This window comes from Neoarius graeffei, chromosome 20, assembly GCF_027579695.1.
Source record: "Neoarius graeffei isolate fNeoGra1 chromosome 20, fNeoGra1.pri, whole genome shotgun sequence".
NCBI classification, from domain to species: Eukaryota; Metazoa; Chordata; class Actinopteri; order Siluriformes; family Ariidae; genus Neoarius; species Neoarius graeffei.
In genome coordinates, this window is record NC_083588.1 from 44,236,295 (window position 1) to 44,260,458 (window position 24,164).

At 41.5% G+C, this 24,164-nt stretch overlaps 1 protein-coding gene across 1 annotated transcript in view; it reads right to left on the reverse strand.

Annotated features, from left to right (window-relative positions):
• Nucleotides 1–1,715: 1,715 nt before the first annotated feature.
• igf2bp1 (insulin-like growth factor 2 mRNA binding protein 1) overlaps nt 1,716–24,164 on the reverse strand; it is a 53,427-nt gene continuing 30,978 nt past the window's right edge. Inside the window, exons 7-15 of the mRNA XM_060902628.1 lie at nt 19,184–19,318; nt 18,796–18,918; nt 18,573–18,708; nt 18,359–18,481; nt 15,228–15,344; nt 15,023–15,097; nt 13,133–13,264; nt 12,848–12,961; nt 1,716–1,918 (exon numbers count right to left, since the gene is read on the reverse strand). Coding sequence (XP_060758611.1) covers nt 1,772–1,918; nt 12,848–12,961; nt 13,133–13,264; nt 15,023–15,097; nt 15,228–15,344; nt 18,359–18,481; nt 18,573–18,708; nt 18,796–18,918; nt 19,184–19,318 — 1,102 coding nt within the window. The 3' untranslated portion in view covers nt 1,716–1,771. The remainder of the gene's footprint in view (nt 1,919–12,847; nt 12,962–13,132; nt 13,265–15,022; nt 15,098–15,227; nt 15,345–18,358; nt 18,482–18,572; nt 18,709–18,795; nt 18,919–19,183; nt 19,319–24,164) is intronic.

Below are 24,164 nucleotides of genomic sequence, written 5' to 3' on the forward strand. Positions count from 1 at the left end.
AAGCCAGACACTTCAAATTCAGTTAGTTATAGGTCCAAAGACAACCGAAGAATCCGCCAGCACTGTTTCAGCAAATAGCTAGACATTCATGCCTCTTGCCTATATGGATCCTTTTGAAATTAACTGTGGAAAAGGTGTGGGGTGCCATCCATACACACACACACACACACACACACACACACACACACACAAAAAAAAAAAAAAAAAAACTAGGGGGAAGAAAAAAAAATATCCAACAATAACTAAAAATATTTTTTCCTTAAAAAAATAAAATATTCAGGACTATCAGCTTTTATATAAAACACCAGCAAGCAAAAAAAAAAAAAAAAAAGCCGTTAGGAATACTGAGGTAACAATACCCTGAGGTAGGTTTCTATTTTTTTTCTATCTAATCAGTTCGAAGATGAGTGAAGAAAGCCAGCTTTCTGGCCTCCTCATCAGCATACATCGAATGAAGTAGGGGAGAGAGAGAGAGCGCAGAAGCCATTTAACATCACCTGCTGTTGACCTCTGACCTCAAGGCAGGGTGGAGAGCTGGGCCATGGGCTCATTCATGTGATCTTAAATCAACGACCAAATTCATAAAATTGTAGGCCTACTGATGATTGAAGTTTGGCTCCTGCTGTCAAGGTCAATCAAGTTTGTATTATTTACATGTTACTCTAATCCCTTTTCATTTTTCTGATGCAAGGGAAAAAAAATATTATATATATCATCAGAACTCAGCAGCTCCGTGCTCTCCCAGAGGATTTCAGTTAAATCTTGGTTAAAAACCATACACCAGCAAAAACCAGATACCGGAAGCCGAATTTAAATGTCTCAAAATATCTGTAAAAATTGGTCCGATCCCAGTGCCACATTCCCTTTCCTCTGCCATTTTCTTTGCTCTCTGAGGGGCCAGGTTAACTCACATATCATATATATATAATATATATAAAATATGCCATTTGGGCGTGGGCCACGCGCCGGCAAGCATCGCGGGCGTAGTTCAGGGCTGGAGTTGAAGTTTACGTCTCGGAGCTGAGCCTCTGCAATAGAACTGCAGGGTCAGCCTCGGCCCGCCCACTTACTGTACCCTCACTGTGCTTCAACAGTGCTTCAATACAAATTCATGAAGATTATATTTACAACCTCATTTTTCTTCTTCTTTATTTGTCCTTACCCCCAACAGTTTACTGCCGGGGACTTAAAGAGCAGTGTTAACAGCTATGGCCCCTCCCATAATTTTCTGTAGGTGAAGGATGTCACCTTATTGACTCGATGTGATGGGTTCTCCGCTCCCCTCTCCCCCGCCTCTGCCTCACTGCATTTCATTATAATACCTCTGAATAAACATTTCTATACATATAGCTCTTCTTAAAAAAACACCCTTAAAATACTTGAGTGACTGGTGATGGCAGGGGTGCCCCAAGCATAATACGATTCATGAGCGCGTCTCTCAGGGTTCTCAAGGCCACGTAGCCATTATTATTTCATCAGCTGCCACAAGGAATCCCTGCCATGCCCAGTCAGTCGACCTGGCATCTGGTCTCTGTTTCCTAGTTCTCTCTCTTCTTTTTTCCCCCTATTTTTAAATCACTCCAAGTTCTAGTTTCTTTTCTCTAAACTTTTGTACTCTCTCAGGCATTTTATTTCCTTTTTATTCCCCTCTTTGTTAAATGCTCATTTCTCCCTGTCTACCGCTGGGTCTGTGTGTCGCTCTCTCTGTCAGTCTGCTGTTTCTCCTCTGTCTGTCCATCCGTCTGTCCATCCAGTTTTGGGCTGGAGCCTGTTACTTCCTCCTAGGCTCCTGGGTCATTCCCTGGTGGGGCCCAAGCTCTGACAGGTTCTGTGGGTGAGATGCTGGAGGGCCTCCCATGCCACCTTTCTGTTGCTGCTTAACTTGTGTCAAAATGTCTCTGATCTTCCTCTGGGCCAGCTAAAAATAAGGGGGGGGGGGGGAAGAAATACCCATGATTCAATTTCTAGTCATTTCATTGGCACATCACCTATACAGCTTTAAGGATTAAGATCAGTTTTAAGAAATATATACACTCACTTTATTAAGTACACCTATGCCTGTAACTTTACTCACTGGCTACTTCATCAACGAAACCCATCATATAGTATGTGCACTTTGTAGGTGTTTAATTATATACTTTTTATCCATAATCCATCATATTGCCATTTGGACTGCCGTGTGAGCCGTGATTTACTGAAGTATCATTGATGGATTTAATTACCCTTCTTGGACATGTGTGTGGACATAAAATTACTGCAGTGCATCAGTAGATCAAAAACACACACACACACACACACACACACACAAATTTCTTGGGCTAAATGTTTCTACCAGCAAAAAAAAAAAGTCAAGTAGCAGCTACAGGTGTAATGATCCAATGTGAGGCTATGCAATAATGTGACGATATTCTATTAATTATGCATTTCATGCAATTGGACTGTATAAACACAAGAGGTCCCAAACTGCACAGCCCATCCATCCATGATCTATTGGAGCCGATCCCAGCTGACTCTGGATGAGAGGTGGGGTACACCTAGTCTGGCTAACGCGACTTCAAAGCTCTGCGAGCATTTGGTCTGGCAAAGATATTAAGCCCAACTGTTTCCCAAAGTGCGTGGTTGACCCGCCTCCCTGAAATGCCTCAGTTTGCTACTGGTCGAAGCCAGAAAAGGCTGTGACGAAGCTTAAACCAATCACATCACTCTTTCCTCTGACGCATGTGATGCGACGGGGCTAACTGGTAGATTAAACTCTTACCGAAGCCGGTCGGGAGCAAGGCGAAAACGTCCTTCCTTTCAATAAATACCTCCAGGGCTGCTCTTTGCTCCGTTTTCAATGAGAACTTGCTCCATGTTCGTAATGTTTCTAGTGAATGAAGCGCTTCCGGCATAGATTCTGTAAACAATCTATGGCTTCCGGTCGCAGTTCTACTACGTCAGTGCCTTGAACACGCCTCTACCCAGGGCCGTTGGAGATGCTCAAAGTTGATTGGCTCCCGATTTTTCGGGAGCTTGGAAGAGCTGTAGATAGCTTGCCAGCTCGCAACAGGCCCTCGTGTTGCGTCACACTTAGGATGGGCGGGCCCAGGCTAGGGTACACCCTGACCAGGTCGCTAATCTATCGCAGGGCTAACACCGAGACCATTCACACCTATGGGCAATTTAGAGTAGCCAGCTGGTCTAATTTGCATGTCTTTGGACTGTGGGAGGAAACCCACACAGATTCCAGTTGCTGTGAGGAGACAGTGCTAACCACTGCTTAGCCCATAGAGCTAAAATAGTGTGTATGCTAGTCACATTCTTTTGTAGTGAGCCTGTGATTTTCTGCACTTAAGGTGATTGCTAGCTCAATAGCTCTGTGATATATGCTAGACATTACATGACTACACTCAGAAAATAAAGTACATTACTGTACCTTTAAAAGGTACAACAGCTTGTCATTGGGGCAGTACCCTTTAAGATACTTGCATATTTGTACCCTTTATATACCACTCAGACACATGTATGTACCTTTTTGACCCTAAAAAGGTACACCGTTACCTTGAGGTCCAATAATGAGCCCTAGGGGGTAGTGTAGGTTGTACCTTGGTGGATAGAAATGGACTCCTACTGTACTCTTATTTCTTGTGGCCCAAGAGGCCACAAAAACTGTGCACTTTAGCCAACTTCAGGGTTCTATTTGCCATTTTCCACTGCATGGTACCTGCTCAACCCAACTTAACTTTTTTGGTTTTCCATTGGGCAAAAGTTGTTGATCGTGCCTGGTACTTTTTCTTTTTGGCATCACCTCCATTGAGGTTCCAAGTGAGCTGAGGCGATACCAAAAGGTGACATGAAAACTGCAGACTACTGAATGGTCAGAGAGCATCACATACGTATGCTATCTTTAGTTTCCAAGTTAGTGTACTCTCTTGCATCACCTTCAAGCAGTCATCTCGTCATCTGAACTCTGAAGTATTTTCCAAAAACACTTTTTCCAAGCAGTCTTTTCTCTTGCTGTCTTCGGCTTCTTCTGAAACAAAATTTGTCTCCTTGCTGTGACAACCAGCCAGACTAAAGAATCAAGAATAGCATCCCTTTGATGTCATTCATTGTTCCTGTATGTTTCGAACTGCAGATAACATCAGCACAGTTCCACGCAGCATCGCTATGACGACCAGCTACAGTGGAAAAACAAACTACCTGATACAAAAAGTGAGCAGACTCGAGTTGAGTTGGTCCCATGCATTGGAAAAACGTTTGTCATTCAAAATTTCCGAGTCTTGAATTAAATTGAATTGTGAATGCATTATCATGAATCCAAAGCGAGAGTGTTCCAGTATACCTCTAGTAGGAAAGAGTAACAAAGAAGAGATGTCAGAACTCATTTGGCAATTGCTACTTTTAAAAGTTATTTAATTTTATATATACACACGGTTGTGGTCAGAAGTTTACATACAGTGACATTCATGTCATGGCAATATTTGGGCTTTCAGTAATTTCTTTGAACTGTTCTTTTTCTGTGGTAGAATGTACAGCATACATCCTTTATCTAAAAAAACAAACAAACAAACAAAAAAAAAACCCACACTAGAATTTGGTGCACAAGTTTTAATTTTCTTTGGCTTTTCTGAAATCAACACAAGGTCAAAATTATACATACAGGGTCAAAAACTTACATACAGCATACCTAATATTTGGATAAAATATCTCTTCGCAAGATTCACCTTGACCAAACATTTTTGTTTACCATGAACAAGCTTCTGGCAGAATTCTGGTTGGATATTTCATGACTCTTCATGGTAGAATTGGTAGTGTGTGTTCAATTAATTTTTTCCCCCTTGGTATGAACTCAACTTATAAGCACGGTCCATATATTTTCAATAGGGTTGAAGTCAGGACTTGTTTTAAGCTTAATATTAGCCTGCTTTATCCTCCACAACCAGCGCTGATGTGTTTGGATTCATTGTCCTGTTGTAACTCCCAAGTTGTGTTCAAGTTTCTGATGGTTTATGCTGAAGAATTCTGAGGTAGTCCTTCTTCTTCATTATTCCATCCACTTTGTGCAATGAACCAGTTCCACTGGCAGCAAAACAGCCCCAGAGCATGATGACCCTACCACCACCACCAGCTGGTACAGTGTCCCTCTGGACATGGTGGTCATTGTAGCCAAACAACTCAATCTTTGCCTCATCTGACCACACAGCTATCCTCCAGAAGGCTTTTTCTTTGTCCATGTGGTCAGCTTCAAACTTTAGTTAAGCTTGAAGGTGTCAATTTTGGAGCAGGGAGTTATTTCTTGAATAGCAGCCTGTTAGTCCATGGTGATCTGAACTGTAGACAGTGATCCATCAGCTTCCAGTTCATGGCAGGGTTGTGCCATGGTGGTTCCCAGGTTGTTCCTGACCATCCAAACCAATTTCCTTTCAGCTGAGGGTGACAGTTTGGCTTTTCTTGAAGCCAAGTGGCTTGGCAAAGTAACTACACCTCACAATAACTTGGATACAATTGTTTGAACTAATCTTGGAATTTGCAGTTGTTTAGAAATGGCTCCAAGAGACATTCCAGAGTTGTGTACATCTGCGATCCTCCTTCTCAGATCTGCACTGAGCTCCTTGGACTTTCCCATTTTACTGTGTGTTGGTCAATCCAATGAGTGCTGTAAACAAACCCTTTTTATGAAGGCACAGAGAAGCTACCAGCTGTAGTCAATCATGATCACGAACAGGAAGTTAAGAGACCTCAGGCTTGGCAAGATAGACATTTTGGAAGTTTCAGCACTTCAGAATTAATAATCTAAGTGAGCATGTGTCTATTTTTGACCCTGTATGTATAATTTTGACCCTGTGTTGATTTCAGAAAACCCAAAGAAAATTAAAAAGTTGTGCACCAAATTCTAGTGGTTTTTTTTTTTATTCAAGATGTATGCTGTACAATCATTCTGCCACAGGAAAAGAACAGCTCAAAGAAATTACTGAAAGCCCAAATACTGCCATGACATTCATGTCACTGTATGTAAACTTCTGACCACAACTCTGTGTGTGTTTAACTTCATGTCAGTTGAGATTTATTGGGGGGGCACTAAATAAACAAACAAAAAACACACAGTAGACTGTGCTGAGAACGATTTAACACCCCAAATTTATCTGGTTACTGGTGGTTCATTTCCACTGACGAATGGGGTAAAAGAGGTGAATGTTTACCTACAAAGTGCACCTATGTTCCAAGTAAACCTGATTCTGAGTAAAACTGAATATGCAAAAGATGAAAAGTAGATAAATATACACACTGAAAATTAGTGAAATTATCTTGCCGCATGGATAGATATTTTTACTTGATACGACATCTTAAAATAAGTTGGTTGCAATCTAGAACCAAGTTTAATAATCTCAGAAATGGTGTCTTGTATTCTTCTAATAGGAAATGCTAGATCATTTCAACTATAAGATATTTTCACTTGCCAAGATATCATTTTTTGCAGTGTAGCATATACAGACAGATGACAAATTAAAGGAAAATCTGATGGTCCTGGGAGGTCTTGATGAGGGACGAGTCACTGCATATCAATACAAATCATATTTCATTTCCATTTCCAGTTGAGAGCACACCGTGCACGTTTTGGCTGCTGCTTTCCACTGGAGCTTTTTAATCCCCCCCTCCTTTTTTTTCCTTTTTGTGCTTGTATGGTTTGATATTTGTTCTTTATTTGAATGTTTTGTCTGCCGGTTGTGGCATAGCTCCAGACCCAGTTTTGGGCATCGGTTTCCTTCAGGCCTTGGTCCGCCATGGGTGATGCCCTTTCTGCTCACTATAGATGGCAGTGAGCTCGTTGCTCTCTAACATTGAGGTTGTCCAGAGCTCTGTGTGGCGGTACTTCTGTGCTCACTTTGTGGATCCATGGCACACTGTTCTGAGCAATGTTGCCTGGTGGGCAACATTGCTCCTGGGATTGTGGGCAGCTATGCCATTGGAATTACATCCCAACCCTCTTTTGTTTTGGAATTGTAAAGCCACCTTGGGTGTGAGAAAAGCACTATACAATTTAAACATTATTATCATCATTATCCACGTGATCTCACCAAAGACCTCCAGACTGACCATGTCAGATTTGCTTCATACTTCCAAAGATTAACGTCCTTAGTCCCAATAAACAGTGTGCAAAATTTCACCCTTTCATCTTTTAGTTTTTGAGCTCTAGGGATTTGGTTGAAGTTTTACCATAAAAACGAGTGCTATAGAAAAAACTCTGAAGTTCCATGAGCCATAACTTTTGGACTATTTAAGCTAGATGCATGACATTTTCAGGAATTGTTCTCAGGTACGAGATATTTCAAATGCATGTTGCTCATGTATGACAAATACATGCGATTGTATTATAAGAAGTGTGCCTCTATTTTACATTTCCATCTGTAGTAAAAAGGCATATTTTCTTCCTTAATAAATTGGTATCTTGAATGAAACTCGATTTCATAATTAAGACCTGCATTCAAATTAAGACCTGCTCTTCCCAGTGCTATAATTCTTTATATGCTAAACTTTGACACGCATGAGCAATATGCATTTAAATTATGGACGTGATTTTTTTTTTTTTAAATGGCTCATAATTCAAAGTTTGATTTCTTTTTGACATATACTTAGTTACCAAAACAATACTACAATATGTGAAACAAATACCAACGGTGAAAGCTATGACATTTAAATGTGGAGATACAGAGGGCAAAAAATGCTCCAAAAGCACAAACAGTTTAACAGATTTCAACAATACATAAAGTGGCAAATATGCAATTGCGGCTCTTCAGTTACAGTATTTCAAAAGATACCTTGCACCCAAGAACAATTCATGAAAATTTCATGCATCTAGCTGAAATGGTTCAAAAGTTATAACTTATAGAACATCAGGGTTTTTTTTCTATAGCACTAGTTTTACAGTAAAATTTGAGCCATGCCCCTTACTCATGTCCCAATACCTCAAAAACTATCAAAGATGCAAGGCTGAAATATTGCACACTGTTTATTGGGACTAATGACATTAATCTTTGAAAGTATGAAGTAAATTTGGAATGGTCAGGAGGGAACATTTTCTGAAATCTGGTGATTTGAGGCAGATTTACCCCCAAATTTTTCTGACTTCAGTGTCATCTCATGATGAAACATTTGAGGACAGGAGCACTAACTGAATGGTTTGGGGAGTATGAAAATGTACTAGTCAAAAGTTTGGACACAATTATTCATAGTAACGAGCAAGAGCGTCCAAACCTTTTGCTTGGTCCTGTAAATCCTATGCTAAGGCCTTTACAGGTCACCAAAACAACACAAGCACCTGCGTGAGATTTTGGATTGAAATGTTACACAGCGCTCTCTAGGACCATCATCAAAACAGCCATTAAGACGATATTTTGGAAGAATGGTCTTCCTCCCTCAAGAATCATTTCAGAGACTTGCATGTACAGTGGGGCAAAAAAGTATTTAGTCAACCACCAATTGTGCAAGTTCTCCCACTTAAAAACATGAGAGAGGCCTGTAATTTACATCATAGGTATACCTCAACTATGAGAGACAGAATGGGGGGAAAGAATCCAGGAAATCACATTGTAGGATTTTTAATGAATTAATTGGTAAATTCCTTGGTAAAATAAGTATTTGGTCACCTACAAACAAGCAAGATTTCTGGCTCTCACAGACCTGTAACAACTTCTTTAAGAGGCTCCTCTGTCCTCCACTCGTTACTTGTATTAATGGCACCTCTTTGAACTCGTCATCAGTATAAAAGACACCTGTCCACAACCTCAAACAGTCAGTCACACTCCAAACTGACTATGGCCAAGACCAAAGAGCTGTCAAAGGGTACCAGAAACAAAATTGTAGACCTGCACCAGGCTGGGAAGACTGAATCTGCAATAGGTAAGCAGCTTGGTGTGAAGAAATCAACTGTGGGAGCAATTATTAGAAAATGGAAGACACACAAGACCACTGATAATCTCCCTCGATCTGGGGCTCCATGCAAGATCTCACCCCGTGGGGTCAAAATGATCACAACAACGGTGAGCAAAAATCCCAGAACCACATGGGGGGACCTAGTGAATGACCTGCAGAGAGCTGGGACCAAAGTAACAAAGGTTACAATCAGCAACACTACGCCACCAGGGACTCAAATCCTGCAGTGCCAGACGTGTCCCCCTGCTTAAGCCAGTACATATCCAGGCCCATCTGAAGTTTGCTAGAGAGCATTTGGATGATCCAGAAGAGGATTGGGAGAATGTCATATGGTCAGATGAAACCAAAATAGAACTTTTTGGTAAAAACTCAACTTGTCGTGTTTGGAGGAGAAAGAATGCTGAGTTGCATCCCACCATACCTACTGTGAAGCATGGGGGTGGAAACATCATGCTTTGGGGCTGTTTTTCTGCAAAGGGACCAGGACGACTGATCCGTGTAAAGGAAAGAATGAATGGGGCCATGTATCGTGAGATTTTGAGTGAAAACCTCCTTCCATCAGCAAGGGCATTGAAGATGAAACGTGGCTGGGTCTTTCAGCATGACAATGATCCCAAACACACCGCCCAGGCAACGAAGGAGTGGCTTCGTAAGAAGCATTTCAAGGTCCTGGAGTGGCCTAGCCAGTCTCCAGATCTCAACCCCATAGAAAATCTTTGGAGGGAGTTGAAAGTTCATGTTGCCCAGCGACAGCCCCAAAACATCACTGCTCTAGAGGAGATCTGCATGGAGGAATGGGCCAAAATACCAGCAACAGTGTGTGAAAACCTTGTGAAGACTTACAGAAAACGTTTGACCTCTGTCATTGGCAACAAAGGGTATATAACAAAGTACTGAGATGAACTTTTGTTATTGACCAAATACTTATTTTCCACCATAATTTGCAAATAAATTCTTTAAAAATCAGACAGACAATGTGATTTTCTGGATTTTTTTTTCTCATTTTGTCTCTCATAGTTGAGGTATACCTATGATGAAAATTACAGGCCTCTCTCATCTTAAGTGGGAGAACTTGCACAATTGGTGACTGACGAAATACTTTTTTGCCCCACTGTATTTTGCAGCTGTTCTGGTGGCCTACCACCTTCTCAGACACTTAATGTAGGCTTATCCTTCAATTTGTCACCGACCTGTACATTTCAGGATATTGTCTAGTTGTAAGGAAATATCTAGTAACTCAAGGCACATGGATCTTAAGGCCCTAGTCACACGACAGCTTGCGATGGGTTTGTGAATACTTGCTGATAAATTGGTAGCATTGCCATCAATTGTGTGATGCACGGCGAATATTCTCTGAGCTTCACAAGTTGTTTTTTGGTACATCACCTCGTGAGTGGCCAAAAACATCTAAAAAAATCTCAATGCATGCATTTAAATTTGATGGCAACATTTGTGTCAACAAACTAAGCAGGGAATACTTGCAGATGGGTTTGGGAATATTTTTTGAAGCAAGGGGAACCTTCATCGAGCCTCTTGATACAGTGGTGCTTGAAAGTTTGTGAACCCTTTAGAATTTTCTATTTCTGCATAAATGACCTAAAACATCAGATTTTCACACAAATCCTAAAAGTAGATAAAGAGTAGTTAAACAAATGAGAAAATTATTATACTTTCTCATTTAGTTATTGATGAAAATGATCCAATATTACATATCTGTGAGTGGCAAAAGTATGTGAACCTCTAGGATTAGCTGTTCATTTGAAGGGGAAATTAGAATCAGGTGTTTTCAATCAATGGGATGACAATCAGGTGTGAGTGGGCACCCTGTTTTATTTAAAGAACAGGGATCTATCAAAGTCTGATCTTCACAACACATGTTTGTGGAAGTGTATCATGGCACGAACAAAGGAGATTTCTGAGGACCTCAGAAAAAGTGTTGTTGATGCTCATCAGGCTGGAAAAGGTTACAAAACCATCTCTAAAAAGAGTTTGGACTCCACCAATCCACAGTCAGACAGATTGTGTACAAATGGAGGAAATTCAAGACCATTGTTACCCTCCCCAGGAGTGGTCGACCAACAAAGATCACTCCAACAGCAAGGCATGTAATAGTCGGCGAGGTCACAAAGGACCCCAGGGTAACTTCTAAGCAACTGAAGGCCTCTCTCACATTGGCTAATGTTAATGTTCATGAGTCCACCATCAGGAGAACAGTGAACAGTGGTGTACATGGCAGGGTTGCAAGGCAAAAGCCACTGCTCTCCAAAAAGAACATTGCTGCTCGTCTGCAGTTTGCTAAAAGATCATGTGGACAAGCCAGAAAGCTATTGGAAAAAATGTTTTGTGAATGGATGAGACCAAAATAGAACTTTTTGGTTTAAATGAGAAGCGTTATGTTTGGAGGAAGGAAAACACTGCATTCCAGCATAAGAACCTTATCCCATCTGTGAAACATGGTGATGGTAACATCATGGTTTGGGCCTGTTTTGCTGCATCTGGGCCAGGACAGCTTGCCATCATTGATGGAACAATGAATTCTGAATTATACCAGTGAATTCTAAAGGAAAATGTCAGGACATCTGTCCATGAACTGAATCTCAAGAGAAGGTGGGTCATACAGCAAGACAACGACCCTAAGCACACAAGTCATTCTACCAAAAGAATGGTTAAAGAAGAATAAAAGTTTATGTTTAGGGATGGCCATGTCAAAGTCCTGACCTTAATCCAATCGAAATGTTGTGGAAGGACCTGAAGCAAGCAGTTCATGTGAGGAAACCCACCAACATCCCAGAGTTGAAGCTGTTCTGTATGGAGGAATGGGCTAAAATTCCTCCAAGCCGGTGTGCAGGACTGATCAACAGTTACCGGAAACGTTTAGTTGCAGTTATTGCTGCACAAGGGGGTCACACCAGATACTGAAAGCAAAGGTTCACATACTTTTGCCACTCACAGATATGTAATATTGGATCATTTTCCTCAATAAATAAATAAATAAATAAATAACCAAGTATAATACTTTTGTCTCATTTGTTTAACTGGGTTCCCTTTATCTACTTTTACGACTTGTGTGAAAATCTGATGTTTGAGGTCATATTTCTGCATAAATATAAAATTCTAAAGGGTTCACAAACTTTCAAGCACCACCATATGTATTTGTCTCAAATCCATGTCCCCGAAGCTCGTGGGAGCCTCAACAACAAAGTGGCTTAGGATAGCCTAACGTTCGCCGAGACTTGAAAAGTGCATTTACATTTGGGGATCCTTCGGATCGTGTTGTGCGCACACTTGGGACCCAGTTGTTATGGGAAATGCCTGATGCTGATTTTAGCACAATCAGCATGCGCATATAAGGACGCTGTTTTCATAGAGATTTGAAAAAGTATTCTGTCAGGTCTGTGGCGGTAGACAGATGTGCATGCAGGAAAAATGTTTATTAGCAGACATGATATTTAAACCCCCCCCCCCCAAAAAAAAAAAAAGTGAGGTAAGGTCAAAGTAACAAAAACAAACAAAAGCAAACCAGAAAGCACAGTCACAAAGAGTATTTAACCAGTCAAACATGGCTAGAAACAAATGTGACTGTGATGATACTTCTCCAAGTCTCTGAAAACAGCATCATGATATGTACGGGCTGAATGATTTGAGAGCAATATCAGGCGTTTCCCATAACAACTGGGTCCCAAGAAAGCGTGCGGCTGCTCAAGCTATGCCAGGCTCAAATGTGCAAAGCCGTGACCACCAATTATTCACTTGCTCCGTGACCACAACTTTTAGCTCACCTGTATACATTGCCATGCGTAGTCACCAAAACACCTCATTTTCATCCATAACCCATTGCGAGCTGCAGTGTGACCATAGCTTAAGGTATCAGTCGAATTAACTGCAAAATTCAAAATGTGACACAAGAAAATGGTGTTCCTGTGTGAAAACGCACCTGACTTGCATAAAAGTGGCCGATGATTTTGACAATAACCTGGTCCTGCTCATCAGGAGTCTGCTCTCTAGGAACCACCACCTCAGCTGCAGTTAGGTTCTGTAGCTCATTCACCTACAGGAGTACAATTTAAGTTATTAGCATTCTGTAACCTCAACTAGCATCACTACCACTAAGATAGAACTCAGGTTTTCCCTCAGATCCTACAAATATCGGTGTGATTGTGCATCTCGTTCTATTAAAAATAAATAAATAAATAAATAAATAAGAGTAAATATCCCTCACCGTCTTTCCACCCTTTCCAATAACTCTGCCAGCAGCTGCTGCTGCTACTTTGATGTGCGTCTCCAGCTTCACCTCTTCCTTTGGCCCAAAGAAGTTCTCCTCTTTCAGCTTGCCATATATTCTTCCCTGAGCCTAAAACACAACAGAGACATGCTTTAAGTACTGATAAAGGAATAGTTAGCTGTACTTGGGTCTTCTTTTCCCCTTGGCTGCTCCCGTTCATTTGGGGTCGCCACAGTGGATCTGTACTGCATCTTTGATTTGGGATAGGTTTTACATCGGATGCCCTTCCTGACACAACCCTCCCCAATCTATCCAGACTTGGGACCAACACCAAGACTTGTACAACCTCATAGGCTGGGTATTTTACCTAATCTGCATGTAAAGAACTGTGGGAGAAACCGGAGCACCTGGAGGAACCATGCAGACTTGGGGAGAACATGCAGACTCCACACAGAAAGGCCCCCGTCGGCCGTGAGGTTTGAAGCCGAAACCTTCTTTCTGTGAAGCGACAGTGCTGACCACTACACCACCCATGCCTCCAGTTAGCTGTACTTGGATACGTGCACCTCAAAACTTTCTGCATATGAGACCCAAATGACCCGGAAGAACACATCTTTCATATTTGTTTGCTCAACATTAGATGTTCAAGAAAGTGGAACAGTAGTTATACTTATATAGACCCTACTAATCCGTTAATAAATAGATTCAGGTGCGATTAGAATGAAATTTCTTCATGAAAGCATCTCAACCAGAACGAAATACCATATTCTGATTGAGAATTTAATCAGATTGAAAGAGGTAGGGTAGACCTCCGATAGTCTATTTGACAGGAAAATAATCAGCCATGTAAATGCTCAATTGGATTGTCTTCTGCACCTGTAACTTTCTGCACACGTTCATTACACCTTCACACAGTGACTACCTCGTGACATTTTATGAATGGGAGAAACATGCCAGCTATGTGGGATTGTGTGCGTGTCAAAAATTCTATTCTCATTGTACTGATTGCCTTCAGGCACGGTGGTATAGTGGTTAGCACTGTCACCTCACAGCAAGAAGGTTCTGGGTTCAAGCCCAGTGGCTGACGAGGGCCTTTCTGTGTGGAGTTTGCATGTTCTTCCCGTGTCCGCGTGGGTTTCCTCCGGGTGCTCCAGTTTCTCCCACCGTCCAAAAGACATGCAGGTTAGGTTAATTGGTGGCTTTAAATTGACCGTAGGTGTGAATGTGAGTGTGAATGGTTGTTTGTCTCGCTGTATCAGCCCTGCGATGACCTGGTGACTTGTCCAGGGTGTACCCCGCCTTTCGCCCGTAGTCAGCTGGGATGGGCTCCAGCTTGCCCGCGACCCTGCACAGGATAAGCGGTTACGGATAACGGATGGATGATTGCCTTCATGTAAATGGTATGTTTGGAATCACAGACTGGAATGAATTCATTCTAGGCATGTAAAGATCTCATACGATGATAAAACGCGATACAAATATATGACTATTCAAATCGATGAAAAAAAATTACCAGGCTGAGAGATTTTGTTTTTTCCTAGCTGAAATTGCGTTGTTTAGACAGCAGAGGGTGCAATAACGTAAAAAAGCAGGAACGTATGTGACTTCTTGAAACTAATTTTTCACAACTTTTTTTTCCAAAAATATTGTGGGAAAATTGAATCGTGAACCCAATATAAACTGAATCAAATCTTGAACTAACTGAATCATTACATGCCAATTCATTCAGAATGGAAAAAAAAAAAAAAAAACATGCATGTAAACATAGCTATTGTTAACAACGTCATTCATATCCATGTTATGTTGGGGGAAAATGGTCCATACAGAATGACAATGTTTGGCCAATCACAGATGCTGAGGTTTTTGAGTGGTAATATGTATTAGTACCTTAAACTGGGCCTCAGGTGGACCAGTAACAATGACCATGCGCATCTTTGAATCAGGTGTCTCTGCTGGTGCAATCTGGAAAAAAGGGGGAGGGGGAAAAAAAGGTGAACGAGCATCAACATCCCATACAACATCTTTAATTATGAAAATCTGTGTAATTTGCATTATGGGCTTTGTGCGTGTTGATGTATTCGCAGCTCCTCACCTTAATGGAGGCTCCAGCAAAGCGGCTCAGCTGCTTAATGTGCTGGCCCTTCTTGCCGATGATGGCTCCCACTGCTTGTGCTGGGATATACACATGAACTGTCTCCTGCTCAGGAGCCTATTGACATATGGTGTAAGATCAGGCAAGGCCATAAGTAACCAATAAAAAAAAAAACAAAAAAAAAAAACCACACAATGGAGTGTGCTGTTGGAGGAATTTAATCAGCAGAACGGTGGCGAGATGCAACATGATGGGAAATGAAGTTGATTGTTTTCCAAGAAGAGCATGTCCCAAAGTGTTTTATTCCTCTTATACCACAGCAATTTAGCAGTGACTACATTATTAGCTAAAGAACTTTTTTTTTTTTAAATCTAATACTGTGAAACATACATGAAACGAAAGCTATTTCCTGTTATGACTTACGTTATAGAAGCTACATAATGGTCATTCTCTCATCAGCCTCTTTTTCTAAGACAAATACACAGTCATGATACAGAGAAACTGCAAAGTCCCTTTGTCCTGAACACACTCCTGTGTCAGAAAACTTACTGACCTTTACAAAAAGTGCTGACATTGGGGACTACTTCCACAAATGTGAAAGATTTTTTTTCACAGAAACTTTCACCATATCAACAATCATACATCTTGAAGAGCAGCACGCTTTAACTGATTTGTTGTTAAAGGATATGGGACATGAAACATAAAAGCACGCTATATCAGTTTCTTTCCATTAAAAATATGAATTAATTGCATCAACAAATACAAAATCATCTATTAAATTCAGCAAAATCGTTATATTCGTGATGATTATATGGCATTTCTGCTTGACTTCCGATATGCATTTTCTACAACCGGAAGAGCCGCTGTCACGTGATCATACATCACAAAAACTTTCGGGCACAGCACAAGCGGGTAGATGAATGGAGAAGTGGATGACAAGAAAATTGTTTTTATAGTCTTTAAAGTACATTGGACATCATGGTGTATTGTGCTGCTTATGGTTGCAATAATTCCAATGAGAAATGCCCTGGAGTAAGTTTTTTTGCATTCCCCAAGGACCCGAAGCTGAGGAAAGTGTGGGCTCACTACTGTCGTAGAAAAAACTTTGCACCTACTGTTTCCCACAAACTGTGTTCGGACCATTTCACAGAGGATTCTTTCAACTTTAATACTCAGGTACTGAACGAAATTAATTGCCAAGCCAAATTTACCTTCACTCGGAGTTGTACCATTATTTTTTTAGACAGGGTGGACGAACCAGGGCATTCGCCCGCCTGGCCGTGCCCGACGAGGAGCGCTCTCGGCCGGCTTGGGAGGCAGACGGCAGCCCCTCCCGGAAGTGTGGTTTTACCATGGGCCTCATGCGGAAAAATGCCGAGGTGCATTCGCTAAGCGACTGAAAGCCAAGGTAAGGATTAGTATTATAATTTTGGGTGTATCAATTATTGATTATCATAATTCTGACTCGTTTCGCCATTTTGAATGTTTTCATCTCGGACTCTGGAAGCATTGTATCTCAATCAATCTCAAAAAATATCAGCAAAAAAAAAATAGCTTGCAACGGACTTTAGCTAGATCCATGATGAACTTTCAATGTATGATACAAAAATAATACTTCTTTCAACAGATCATTAGCCTTTGAGCAGAATTGTTTTTAACTTACCAGGAAGTGTTATCGAGCCGACCGCTTTCAGTTTCATGGGGACTGAATGAACCCTCACTCTCAGAATCATCTGACCCGTCAGAGTAAATACAAGATTCATGTTCATGTGAATTTCCAGCTATCGGTTCGAATTGATAAGGTCTAACTTCACATCTCTGTGAAACATCGGGAATATCACTGTCGATGGTGTCCATTTCGGTAACCTGTTTACATTAGATTCCCAAGCGTTGGCTCCTTGGAAAGTTTTTGTTACGTCACGGGTCACGTGACCACCTAGCTCATTAACGAATCCTTGTTTTACGCTGATGTATAAAAAAACTTGAATAATGTGATGATTTTCACATTTTTGACGCCCTGCAGTGATTTAGATGGCATTTCTTATGTCCTTTATACATAATTATGCCCAGAAAAAAATCCATGTCCCATATCCTTTAAGCTTAGATAAATCTGAGCATCCTCATAAGAACGAGTGTTTGGATATAAACTTTTGGTTTGCTTTACTGACAGAGGTACTGTCAGAAAAATAGCCTCAATGAGGCTGTAGCTCATACCGGCCACCATTGTTGTGTACGAGTTTGAAATTCGATCACTCCTGTGGGAGGAGTAGCGATTTTTGTGAAATTGCATATGACCCCTGTGTAGCCACATCCATGGCAGGTGGCACCACCTGGTGAACAATTCTTGTTGGAACATGTCTTTAGAGTCTTCTGGGTGAGTTTCAGCAAAAACATCCTAGCAGTTTATAAACAGTAGTGTTAGGTGTGATAAGTCACTCAAAAATTTCAGACACCCATAAAATGTTAAATATGAAAGGTGGCGCCACTGTCTTGACAATTTTTATACATACCATCCTGGGGAACGTTCTGTACGAGTTTGATCAAAATCTGGTCACTCCTGTAGGAGGAGGAGGAGCAATATTCGTGAAATTGCACATGACCCCACTGTAGCCTCATCCATAGTAGGTCTCACCACCTGGTGAACAATTCCTGTTGGTATATGTCTCTAGAGTCTTCTGGGTGAGTTTCAGTGTAAACTGCTGGGACATTTTCAAAGAGTAGTGTTTAATGTGACGAGTCACCCAAAAATTTCAGATGCCCATAAAATCATAAATGGCAGGTGGCGCCATCATCTTGACAACTTTTAGGCATGCCCACCTGGGGAACATCGTATGTGAGTTTGATCGAAATCCAATCAATCCTGTAGGAGGAGCAGGAAATTTTTGTAAATTGTGGATGGACGACACGTGATTGCATAAGCTCATCTGGCCTGGCCTACAGCCCGATGAGCTAAAAATAATCTAAACCTTTTGACCAATCAGAAACGAGAAGACATATGAATGAAATCAGTACTTATGAGCCAGGAAAGCAAAGCCAGTGCCAGAACATTCCTTTTTCTCTTATACGTTTGTGAATATAGCTGCTAGACCTAATCACTTGTATGTTTATAATTTATGCAAGCTGTGTCTTACCCCAAATGAACCATATGGGGGACAAACCCCAGGGTTTCCAGGAGGAGGAGGAGGCATGGAAGAGGATGGAGGGAAAAGGCCAAGCGCTCCAAGGTTCAGTCCAGGGATAAGGTGTGTCTGTTGCTGGAGGTGGACAGAAAAGAATCATGAGCACTATAGTCAACTTGGTGTATAAAAAAAATAAAATAACGTCTCGCTCAAATCACACACTTACATTCATGGCAGCGATGTCATTATCATAGGCCTCCCGCACTTTTTTCATGATTTCCTGCTCAGCCAAGCAGCAGGCCTCAATGGCACCTTTCACTGTGATGGTCCTCTCAGGGTTATACAGGGTCAGATCCTGCAGCCTGAACAGAAAGAACACCACTCAAACTCGAACAATTAAGGCCATTTATATAATGGCTAATGAGAAGCATGTTTGGTCTTGACTTTACGGTGAGATAGTGATCTTAGTGTCAGTGTCTTGTTCCACTTTCTTCAAATTACGCCCCTCTTTGCCGATCAGACGACCTACAAAGTTGTTGTGGGCAAGTATCTTCAGAGGCACCTCATCAGCACTGGTGGGAGGGAAGGAGACACCAACATGCATCTGATACCAGTACACCAACCCGACAAATTTAACAGCTTTAATTAAGGTTATAACAGGTGACATTGGTCATAATCACCCATCCTGAGAGCACTAGCCAGAAATTGAGAAAGAAAGAAAACTTTTCATGCCTGCAGATGTCATGTGGATTTTGGCAAAGCATGGTGTTACTCTGGAAAGGTTTGATGGAATAACACCCCTGTTAAGAATGAACGTAAAATTTGGAGCTCACTTACGTTTTGGTGTCTTTGGCTTCCTGGTGCATGATGTCAAGGATCATACGGCAGGCTGCCGAGCAGCCCTCAGGAGTCGAGTGGATGCTGATGGGCTTTTCTGCGGCCCCGGCGTTCTCTTTACGGTGGACGTCAATCCTGAAAAGGGTATAAACAGGTAAAACAAAACTGTAGTTAGAAAACCGTTTTGAGAACTCATGAGTTTTACTGCATTGTGCTACATTTAAAGGAACAGTCCACCGTACTTCCATAATGAAATATGCTCTTATCTGAATTGAGACGAGCTGCTCCGTACCTCTCCGAGCTTTGCGCGACCTCCCAGTCAGTCAGGCGCGCTGTCACTCCTGTTTACTCCTGTTAGCAATGTAGCTAGGCTCAGCATGGCCAATGGTATTTTTTGGGGCTGTAGTTAGATGCGACCAAACTCTTCCGCGTTTTTCCTGTTTACATAGGTTTATATGACCAGTGACATGAAACAAGTTCAGTTACACAAATTGAAACGTAGCGATTTTCTATGCTATGGAAAATCCGCACTATAATGACAGGCGTACTAACACCTTCTGCGCGCTTCGACAGCGCATTGATACCTTCACTCCTCTTCGGGCATGGCCAGCTCCGTATCAATGCGCTGTCGAAGCGCGCAGAAGGTGTTAGTACGCCTGTCATTATAGTGCGGATTTTCCATAGCATAGAAAATCGCTACGTTTCAATTTGTGTAACTGAACTTGTTTCATGTCACTGGTCATATAAACCTATGTAAACAGGAAAAACGCGGAAGAGTTTGGTCGCATCTAACTACAGCCCCAAAAAATACCATTGGCCATGCTGAGCCTAGCTACATTGCTAACAGGAGTAAACAGGAGTGACAGCGCGTCTGACTGACTGGGAGGTCGCGCAAAGCTCGGAGAGGTACGGAGCAGCTCGTCTCTATTCAGATAAGAGCATATTTCATTATGGAAGTACGGTGGACTGTTCCTTTAATGCTGATTATTTGTTTGCCTGACACAGGAATATTGAACGTCACTCTTATCTTACTTGAAGCAGTAGTTACATTGTATATTATCTTGCATATGTATGTATGCATGCATGCATGCATGCCGATATTTGTTATTCTGTCCACATTCACTGGATATGAGCAATCACATGCTCTGATTGGCTACTCCACTACTAGGCTACCAGCTCATATACTGTGAGTAAAGAAAAAAAATTAAAAAATGGTGGCGCGTGTTGCTGAACCAACCGAGGACAAAATACAAACTCTACTCAAAAACAAAACCCCCCAAAATACAAAAAGCAACAAAATACGGAATGAAAGTATTTGATGGTAAGAATGCATCTTTTATTTTTCAACAATTACAGCATTTTTCACAAATTGCTACTATCATTTTGCTGGTTTGTTTACATTCTAAGCAGAAATTATTTTGGACGTTTTGTATCAAGTTTTATTTATCTACAACCCCGATTCCAAAAAAGTTGGGACAAAGTACAAATTGTAAATAAAAACGGAATGCAATAATTGACAAAATCTCAAAAACTGATATTGTATTTACAATAGAACATAGACAACATATCAAATGTCGAAAGTGAGACGTTTTGAAATTTCATGCCAAATACTGGCTCATTTGAAATTTCATGACAGCAACACATCTCAAAAAAGTTGGGACAGGGGCAATAAGAGGCTGGAAAAGTTAAAGGTACAAAAAAGGAACAGCTGGAGGACCAAATTGCAACTCATTAGGTCAATTGGCAATAGGTCATTAACATGACTGGGTATAAAAAGAGCATCTTGGAGTGGCAGCGGCTCTGAGAAGTAAAGATGGGAAGAGGATCACCAATCCCCCCCAATTCTGCGCCGACAAATAGTGGAGCAATATCAGAACGGAGTTCGACAGTGTAAAATTGCAAAGAGTTTGAACATATGATCTATAGTGCATAATATCATCAAAAGATTCAGAGAATCTGGAAGAATCTCTGTGCGTAAGGGTCAAGGCCGGAAAACCATACTGGGTGCCCGTGATCTTCGGGCCCTTAGACGGCACTGCATCACATACAGGCATGCTTCTGTATTGGAAATCACAAAATGGGCTCAGGAATATTTCCAGAGAACATTATCTGTGAACACAATTCACCATGCCATCCGCCGTTGCCAGCTAAAACTCTATAGGTCAAAGAAGAAGCCGTATCTAAACATGATCCAGAAGCGCAGACGTCTTCTCTGGGCCAAGGCTCATTTAAAATGGACTGTGGCAAAGTGGAAAACTGTTCTGTGGTCAGACAAATCAAAATTTGAAGTTCTTTATGGAAATCAGGGACGCCGTGTCATTCGGACTAAAGAGGAGAAGGACGACCCAAGTTGTTATCAGCACTCAGTTCAGAAGCCTGCATCTCTGATGGTATGGGGTTGCATTAGTGCGTGTGGCATGGGCAGCTTACACATCTGGAAAGACACCATCAATGCTAAAAGGTATATCCAGGTTCTAGAGCAACATACCGTAAATCCTCTAATATAGGCCGGGGCCTTTATTTCACTCAAGTGCATCTTGGTCCAGGCCATTATTGGAAGGAGGCCAGAATTAGAGGCAGGCCTCTATTTCTATTTGAGCAAAACAGACTACCAGTGGAATGAATAAAAACGAGATTTTGTGTCTATTTGAACCTATAAAATAGCTTCATTTATTGAAAAAGTACAGTTACCATAATGGTATACAGAACATTATCAACAAATACCGGTAATTCAGACATCCTTTCCAGCAGCTGCAATTTTTCTGCACGGCAATACGAAAAAAAAAAAAAGACAACACAGGCTGCAATCTTGGCCAAACCGACTTGCAAAACAAAGTTTTGAAAAAATGGGATAAAAAGTTAACGGAAACTGTTCTGCCTGTGCCTGAACTGTAAGGTACGCACTAGCGGTGTAATTCCCCCCCCCCCAAAAAAAAAAACGCTTGCGTGCTGCAGTTTCTATGAAGAGTCGATCTATAGGCTTATACACAAAACAACGATAGAACTTTAACTTGAAATTGAACAATAGCCTTCCATGAACACAGGCTGATATTTGAACAACATATGTGAACTACACACGACAATAAACAATAAACTCTTTATAGCCTCGATTAGAATCTAGTGAACTTGCTCAGCACTACCGCACGCACGACTCTGACACACTGTAGCGCAACGTGGGGTACATAGACTCGTTGAAAAACTCCTCGGGTATTTTTCTGAGTTTACCGAAAATCAGAGTAGAAGGAGCCACCCACCCTCTGTCTGGTCTGAAGCGGTTCTGTAGGACATTGAGCTTTACAGAGTCCGGTGCACATTTTAAGGCATCTGGTTGAAGTTTACCTATGTCTGATAAATCTGATGTCAGTGATAGCGGGCTGACTCGTGGCTCATTAGTAAAGCTATCTGATGGCTCATTTGTCAGCAAGGTGGAGCAACCATCTACTTCTAATCGTAAGGGACATGGGGAGATGTAGGTGTTCTTATATGAAATTCACTGGATGTATGGCTAGTTTCAAACTCAGAGATAGATGAAGGCAATTCCCTCAAAGGAACTGAGCTCGCATCCAGCTGCAGCGTACTGCTGCTAGGTTGCGGAGGAGTGGAAGCTGCCGGTGCCGTGTTACTAGCTGATACTGGAGAGGACTGGCAAGCAGATGACACCCCTGGATCACTGCTTTTGGACTTTTTTGTAAAAGTCTGAAACAAGCTCGTTTGTTTCAGGGTTCGTTTACTCATTTTTGACTCGCTTCTCAATAAATTCTCGCACAAGCTCTGACTACTGACGATTGTCTGTCTCCGTTTCTCAAAACTGGAGAGAATCTCAGTGGTGCAAGAAAAGTATATCTGCATTGACCAATGAGCTTTCTTGGTCACGCACACCCCGCCCACTCCTGAAGCACACAAATGCGCTGGCACACACACACGTGTCTCTCTCTCTGTCTCTCTCTCTTTCTCAAATTATGTTGCATTGCCAAAGCATTCAGGTAACAATTATAATTAAAAAAAAAAATCTCTCTCTCCCCAAGGTACGCCTAGTGCGTACGGCCATACGCCTGGCGGCGCCACTGATCACAATTGTCTTTCAGATCGGAACGATTGTGTAAGGCCACTATGATCTCAGAAACATCGTTGGTTATAGCCCCGGCCTGTATTAGAGTCCGGCCATTATTTACCTCCTCCGACAGCGAGACCGGCCAATATTAGAGTCCCGGCCAGTAATGGAATACAGGCCAGTATTCGAGGATTTACTGTATGCTCCCATCCAGACGATGTCTCTTTTAGGGAAGACCTTGCATTTTCCAACATGACAATACCAAACCACATACTGCATCAATTACAGCATCATGGCTGCGTAGAAGAAGGGTCCGGGTACTGAACTGGCCAGCCTGCAGTCCAGATCTTTCACCCATAGAAAATATTTGGCGCATCATAAAACGGAAGATACGACAAAAAAAAAAGACCCAAGACAGTTGAGCAACTAGAATCCTACATTAGACAAGAATGGGTTAACATTCCTATCCCTAAACTTGAGCAACTTGTCTCCTCAGTCCCCAGGCGTTTACAGACTGTTGTAAAGAGAAAAGGGGATGTCTCACAGTGGTAAACATGGCCTTGTTCCAACTTTTTTGAGATGTGTTGTCATGAAATTTAAAAAATCACCTAATTTTTCTCTTTAAATGATACATTTTCTCAGTTTAAATATTTGATATGTCAACTATGTTCTATTCTGAATAAAATATGGAATTTTGAAACTTCCACATCATTGCATTCTGTTTTTATTTCCAATTTGTACTTTGTCCCAACTTCTTTGGAATCGGGGTTGTAATTTGCACAAAATAAAAATGCTCCGTTTCTCAAAATCCAGTGAATGTGGCTAGAATAAAACAGTTATTCCTCTCAATCTTGTTGTACATGGCTTATAGCAAACTCAGCGCTACACGCCTTGTTTGTTATCAGCTCGTGTATGACTCAATTTCGTGAA